Genomic DNA, 8,043 nt, shown 5'->3' on the forward strand with positions numbered 1-8,043 from the left:
TCCGAGGACCCGCACAGCGCGGGTCGCTCCTGCACAACCGACCATCGCGCTGCCCCACGCTCGTTCTCCTGTTCGGCCGCACTTACCCGAATTTACCGCCAACAGCGTCGCCATCTTGCAGGCGCACTGAGGAGCCCTCCTGCCGCACGGAGGACCCGGGAAAGGGCGAGGCCGCCCGCGGCGATGCCTGAACAGAAAGTGTCCACGCCGCCCCTGCCAAACGGCGAGCTCAGCCCACCTGGCCGTTCAAGACACTCCAAAATCGGCTCTGGGTCACAATCATCAGTTTCCACTAGGACCATGCCCATTCAAATAGGGCAAGAGCAACCCGTTCGGAGACGCGAGGTCCTGGACTTGACGTTAACTGTGCAGTGCATCCTGGGACTTGTAGTTTTATTAAGTGGTGCGTGAAGTTGGTTAGGTGGCATGGAAGAAGTAGGTGGAAATAGAAAAAGATACTCTTAAACTAGTTATTACAATGACTCCCACTTAGACGTAAATTCAAATCATTATCTGCATTTCAACTTAAATCTTGCATTACTGTCTTGTCTTGGGGAGTGGAAGACTTCAACTGACTGTATTGTGTTGACTAGTTACATATAACAAGTCACAATTTTTATTAATTATCAAACGTATACAAAATTTGAACAATTACCCCCCTTCAAAAAAGTGACAGGCATCAGGCATGCACCGTGCACCAGGTGGTGCACCCCTATAATCACAGGGACACAGGAGACTAAGGCAGGAGGATCTTCTGTTTGAGGCCAGCTTCAGCAACTCAGGGCACCTCATCTCAAAAATAAAAATAAAAAGAGCTAACAAGTCTCCACCATGTCCGCTTAGGGACTTACTTCCTTAACTCCTAAAGTGCAAGAAGTAAAAATTCAAGAACCAATAAGTGGGATGGAATCAAACTAAAATGCTTCTGCACAGTAAAGGAAACAATCAATAACGTGATGAGAGAGCCTACAGCTGTAAATGGGAAAAAAAATATTTACCAAACACACCTCAGAGCATTAATCTCCGGGATATATAAAGAACTTTAAAAACTTAACACTAAAAAAAAAAAAAAAAACAAATAACCTCATCAATAAATGCACACAGGAACTGAACAGACACTTCACAGAAGAAATACAATCAATCAACAAATATATGAAAATATTCAACATCTCTAGCAATTAGAGAAATTCAAATCAAAATTACACTAAGATTTCATCTCACTCCAGTCAGAATGGCAATCATCAAAAATGCAGGCAACAATAAATGCGGCAGGTTGTAGGGGGAAAGGTACACTCATACATTGCTGATAGGACTGTAAATTGGTGCAATCACTATGGAAAGCAGTATGGAGATTCCTCAGAAAACTTGGAATGGAACCACCATTTGATCCAGTCATCCCACTCCTCAGTTTATACCTAAAACAGTTAAAATCAGCATACCACATTGACACAGCCACATCAATTATAAATAGCTCGATTATTATAAATAGCTCAATTCATAATAGCTAAACTATGGAACCAACCTAGATGCCCTTCAACAAATTAATAGATAAAGAATTGGTATATGTACATGATGGAATATTACTGAGCCATAAAGAAGAATGAAATTATGGCATTTGCCAGTAAATAGATGGAACTGGAGAATATTACACCAAGCAAAATAAGCCAGTCCCAAAGAACCAAAGGCTGAATGTTTTCTCTTATATTCACATGCTAATTCACAATAAGACAGGGGGAGAAGAGGTAATTTGGACTAGACAGAGGGGAGGAGAAGGGGCCTGGGGGTAAGAATGATAGTAGTAGAATGAATCAGACATTATTATCCTATGTGTGTGTGTTACATGACCTGTGTAACTCTACATCATGTTCAACCAGAAGAATAAGAAGTTATACCCCATTTGTGTATGATGTGTCAAAATGCTTCTACTGTCATGTATAACTAATCAGAGCAAATTAAAAAATATATAATAAAAACAAATAAATAAATAAAAATGGCTGGGGATATGGATGGCTAGTGGTAGAGTGCCCTGGTTCAATCTCTGGTACAGGGAGGGAAAAAAAAAAAAAAAGAGGGTCAGTCTCCTCCACTCTCCACTGCACAATAAGGAAGATTATTCTGAAGTAAATTCCAGGCATAATTTCATAATCACCTCTGCTGTGCGACCAGCATGCTAGCTTCATACTAGAGGTTCTAAACATAGAAGTTAACTAGTGAGATCAAAATAAAGACACATGGGGGCTGGGGGCCATTGCTCAGTGGTAGAGCACCTGCCTTGCATGTGTGAGGCAGTGGGTTCAATCCTCAGCACCACATAAAAATAAATAAAGATATTGTGTCCAACTACAACTAAAAAAATATTTTAAAATAAATAAATAAATAAAGACACATAAACTTAATTTACCTTTTTCTTGCCCAGCTAAGAGACGGCCTTTCCTGACTCCTGCCTCGAGCCACCTGATGTAGTGGTGAGGTTTACACAAGAGACCAGCAGGAGAGAGGAAGAGCATGCCAGAGAGTGGGCTTTTATAGGGGAACAAGAAATGCAGGGGAAAATTCCATCCAATGAAGGTCGAGGGGGACAGCATTCCAAGGTCAGGGTCAATGGTCAGTCACACCCCCACACAGACAGGCTCTTGCACCTAAAAAGGGTGGGGATAAGCTCTGACACAGCTGGATGGAGCGCCTCACACCCAGTCAGGGAGGTACCCAATCACGTGTGAGAACGGCTTCCCACAATCACCTAGTGTTTTTCTATCTAAGCCCATCAAAACTTTCTTTTTTTACTTGTTAAATTTTAGTAAGCTAATTTTCAAACTAAAATATATAATCATTACCCCTTACTATCAAAAGCCAGATATTAAAAATTTTGTGTGCATCAGGTTGGGAAGGCAGAGTTGTGCTTAGCATGCTTAATGCCCTGGCTTCAATCCCCAAGACCAACAAAAGAAAAATAGGAAAAGGACTTTACTTGCATTTATCTCATTTAATCTCTGCAACAGTTTTATTGGGAAAATAAAATTATAGCTACTTATGTCAGAGATGGTCTGTGTACATTACAGTCTCTATCAACTCACTAACATTCCGCTGAGGCTGGAAGTAAATAGGGCTTATTTTCCCATTTCAATGTTAGAAATCTGAAACATATAATTAAGGTAAAATCATAGAGTAGTTGTTAATAATATCAGGAATTTTAAAAGAAGAATATTAGGCATAGGGCTGGGACTTGTAGCTCAAAGGTAAAAGCATACCTAGCAGGTATGAAGCCCTGGGTTGGATCCCCAACATCCCCCTAACCCCTCCAAAAGAATATTAGGCATACTAATTCTTTCAAACAAAAATAAATTAGGAGACACAAAAGTCACTGGCGACTTTTTGCAAGTCATTATGATATAGAGACAAATGCCAAACTACAGTGAACGTGTTTTTAAGGAGTAAAGGGGGAGGAAATGAAAAGGCAAAGTCATTTTTCACAAATTTTAGCATGAAAGAATAATACTGACCAGGAATTTGTCAGGAAGTAGCATTCAATGAAGATTTTCATTCTCAACACAACTATTACAGGTCTCCCCCCCCCGCCCCCCGCCAAACACAATGTTTTAATTTTAAGCCCACAAAATCTGTAGCTGACTTTGCTTTCTATGAAGGCTCTCTTGAACTTCCAGCACTCCCTGTCACCATCATCACACTTACAAGCATTCCCTCTGTGTGCTAGAAATTCGGCAGTCCTTTGCAACTGGGATATTGTCATTATAACCCCTTCTGAAACTACTCAGCATAGTCACCTGGATCAATCATCAGATTCTACAAGCATTTTTCTGGATTTCTTCGATGTTATTTCCTCCTGTGGATCATGGGGCACCACCACTCTTTGTTGTCTTCCTACCTTTTTAGTTCTTTTTAAAGTTCCTTTGTGGCCTTCCTCTTTTCCTCCATGAATGGCAGCTCTTCCCCTGGGGTCATCCCCTAGCCTCTATCCTTTTCATTGTACTAATAGAGCTTGGAAATCTTGCTGAGTGAGGGGACAGTTGTTTGCTGATGAATTCTATTTTTAATCTGTAATCTGGTTCTCTCTGCTGAGTTTCAGATTTTTATATCTGTCTGTATACTCTCTATTGTCACACAGGCATCTCAAAATCAGTGTGTCCAAAACTTATGTCATCATTTTCCTCCTAAAATTCTGACATCTATATCCACCAAGTTGTCAAAGGCAGAAGCCAGGAATCCCTATATTCTTCCTTCCATTGAAAATCCCTGTTCATTCAACCCCCTAAATTTCTGGAACTCTTTTTCTCTTCTCGGCTACCTATGCCATTTTTCTCTGCAGGTCTCATCGCCTAGTACTTGGTATCTTGTAATAATCTTCTCAGTGGTCTCCCTGATTTCTATCTCATTCCCTTCTCATGGGCTCCTGCTATGGTTTAGATATTAGGTATTCCTCAAAAGTTCATGTGTAAAATATTGCAAGAAATTTTAGAGGTGAAAGAATTGGGAAATTAGAGTTTTAACCTAATCAGTGCATTAATCCCCTGATAGGGATTGACTAGGTGGTGACTGTAGACAGGCAGGATGTGGATGGAGGAGGTGGGTCATTGGAGGCGTGCCTTTGGGATATTCATTTTGTCCCTGGAGAGTGGAGTTGTCTCTCTCTGCTTCCTGGTGCCACATTCCCAGCTTCTTTCCTCTGCCACACACTTTTGCCATGATGTTCTGCCTCACCTTGGGTCCAGAGCAATGGAGCTGGCTATCTATGGACTAAGACCTCTGAAACCAAGAGCCCCCAAACAAACTTTCACTCTTCTAATTGTTCTGGTTAGGTCTTTCATCCCAGCAGTGAGAAAGCTGAATGAAACAACTCCCCAGGTGATTTTCAAATGCACAAAGTAGGTCATATGCTTCTTCTGGTCAAAACTTCTCAATGATCTCCTATGACCTAAGAGTGTCATTTGAAAATTTCCTAGCAAGGTACCACCAATTGACCAGTTATCCCACTCCTCAGTTTATAACCAAAGGACTTAAAATCAGCATACTACAGAGACATAGCCACATTATGCAGCTCAATTCACAGTTGCTAAACTATGGAATCAACCTAGATACCCTTCAACAGATAAATGAATAAGGAAAATGTGGTATATATACACAATGGAATATTACTCAGCCATAAAGAAATATGGCATTTGCTAGTAAATGAATGGAACTGGACAATATCATGCTATGTAAAATAAGCCAAGCCCAACAAACCAAAGACCACATGTTCTCTCTGATATGCAGATAATGACTCACAATAAGGGGGGTGGTAGGGAACAACTGAAGTACTTTGGGTTAGATAATGGGGGATGAAGGGAAGGGAGGGGGAATGAGAATAGGAAAGATAGTATAATGAATCAGACATTACTATCTTATGTGCATATATGATTACATGAGTAATGTAATTCTACATCATGTACAACCAGAAGGATGAGAAATTATACTCCATGTATGTATAATATGTCAAAATGCATTCTACTATCATATATAACTAATATGAACAAATAAAAATATTTTAAAATTTCAAATTCCTCCTACAGAAGAATATTGAAAGGTAATTAGCATTCTGCTTCCACCATTTAGATACCTAGCTTAAGACTCTGATGTTTCAAATTAAACAAAGATAAGGTATTTTGTTTTGTTTTCGTTTTTGGTACTGGGTTTGAACCCAAGGGACATTTTTAAATTGCACTTTTAATAAGCACAGAAGTGATAAAGACTATAATTTAAATCCTTATAAAATTAGATAGAAAATTTTAAAGTTTTTTTTAGATGTTGACGAACCTTTATTTTATTCATTTATTTATATGTGGTGCTGAAAATCAAACCCAGTGCCTCACACATGCTAGGTAAATGCTCTACCACTGAGCCACAATCACAGCCCCTAGATAGAAAATTGATGTGGCTTCAGGAACTCAGAGAGTTGATTTTTACTAGGATTTTAATATTTCTATCTCTAGCATGACATAAGCATGACAATTCAAAGCAAGGAAATCACTTAAAATTTTTAATTTAGGGAGGAAAAAGGTAATATCTAGCAGCAAAACACTATTGCTTGTTTTTTTAAAAAAATTATTTTTTAGTCATACATGGACACAATATCTTTATTTATTTATTTATTTAAATATGGTGCTGAGGAGTGAACCCAGTGCCTCACATGTGCGAGGCCAGTGCTCTGCCACTGAGCCACCACCCCAGCCCAGCTTGTGTTTTTTTTTTTTTTTTTTGTAGTTGTAGATGGACAGCATGGCTTTAGTTGTTTTTATGTGGCGCTGAGGATAAAACGCAGTGCCTCACACGTGTGCTCTACCACTGAGCTACAATTCCAGTCCCTTCTTCTTGGTTTTTAAAATTAACTCTGCACAGTACCTACTGCAAGTCTAGGTAATCATTTTTTTTTATTGTGGCAAAATACACGTTACCTAAAATTAACCATTGTAACTATTTTCTTGTCTACAGTTCTGTGATTTAAGAGTAGTCCCATTGTTTGTGTCCATCACCACCATCCATCTATAAAACTTTTTCATCTTCCCCAAATGGAATTCTATACCCTGTTAAGCACTTAACCTATCATTCCCCTTACCTCACCTCTAGGTGAACACTGTTCTCTTTTGTCTCCATGAATTTGACTCTCCAGATACCTAATGTACCTAGTGTAATTGGAACCATACATAATTTGTCCTTTTGCTATTTTTTTCACTTAGCATAATACCTCCAAGGTTCACCATGGTATAACATGTGTCAGACTTCCTTTTTAAGGTTGAATAATATTCCATAATCTTTCGTATATGTATATACTACATTTGTTTATCCATTCACCTGTTGATGAACACTTGGATTGCTTCTACCTTTTGGCTATGGTGTATGATGCTGCTACGAACATGAGTGTACAAATACCTCTTTGTATCCCTACTTTCAAGTCTTCCAGGCATATATCCAGAAGAGGGACTCCTGGATCATATGGTAATTCTGTGTTTAATTCTTTGAGGGATCATCATACCATCCGCAGTGGTTGTACTACTTTACTTTCCAACCAGCAATGCACATGTGCTCCTTACTTTCACTTTCTAGTGTTTTCTTTTTCTATAATTACCATCCTAATGGGCGAAGTGGTATTTCATTGTGTTTGGTTTGCATTTCCTTAAGGACTAGTGATGTTGAACATCTTTTCATGTGATTACTGATCATTTGTACATCTTCTGTGGCAAAATATCTATTTAGTCTTCTGCCCACTTTAAAAAAAATATTTTTAGTTGTAGATGAGCACAATACCTTTATTTATTTATTTATTTATTTATTTTTATGTGGTATTGAGGATTGAACCCAGTGTTTCATATATGTGAGGTAAGCATGCCACTACTGAGCTACAACCCCAGACTTTCTGCCCACTTTTTAATCAGGGTTGTCTTTTATTGTTTAGTTGCAGGAGTTCTTTATATATTCTGAACATTAAATCCTTCTTGGGTACTCATTTTGTTTTTCAATGCATTATTTTTAAAACTAGGATCATTCTGCAAGTGACCAGAAAAGGTTGTCATTAATAAGTCTTTAGATCATTGGAAAGCTTCCTTATTAATTCATTTTTTGAATAATTATAATATTAAAATATAAATCTCTGCACTTAGAGATAACTTCAGTAATTTGGGGGGTTGAATGTTAGAAAACCTTAGTGATGATGGAATCCTAAAGCTAGAAAGAAAGGTGCTTCTGGAAATTAGTCTATCTCCATCCCTTCAGACAGAAAAAGGCAATAAATATGATAGAAGAGAACAAATCTTGTGGGAAGCCATTCTCGCATGTGATTGGACACCTCCTTGATTGGGTGTGAAGAGTTCTGGCCAAACTGTGTCAGAGCTAATCCCTACCCTCTCCTGGTTGGAGAGCCTGTCCGTGTGGGGGTGTGACTGACCATTGACCCTGAGACCAATCACTGACCCTGACCTTGGAATGCTGCCCCCCTCGACCTTCATTGGATGGAATTTTCCCCTGAATTTCTTGTTCCCCAATAAAAGCCCACTC

General features: G+C 39.0%; 1 protein-coding gene across 2 annotated transcripts in view; it reads right to left on the reverse strand.

Moving 5' to 3' along the window:
• The window catches only part of Nup205 (nucleoporin 205), a 68,931-nt gene extending 68,680 nt beyond the window's left edge, over positions 1-251 (reverse strand). For both annotated transcript variants that reach the window (XM_015493800.2, XM_048786904.1), the window contains exon 1: positions 87-251. In XM_015493800.2, coding sequence (XP_015349286.1) covers positions 87-114 — 28 coding nt within the window. In that variant the 5' untranslated portion in view covers positions 115-251. The remainder of the gene's footprint in view (positions 1-86) is intronic.
• Between the last annotated feature and the right edge of the window lie 7,792 nt (positions 252-8,043).

Source organism: Marmota marmota, unplaced genomic scaffold, assembly GCF_001458135.2.
Source record: "Marmota marmota marmota unplaced genomic scaffold, marMar, whole genome shotgun sequence".
NCBI lineage: Eukaryota > Metazoa > Chordata > Mammalia > Rodentia > Sciuridae > Marmota > Marmota marmota.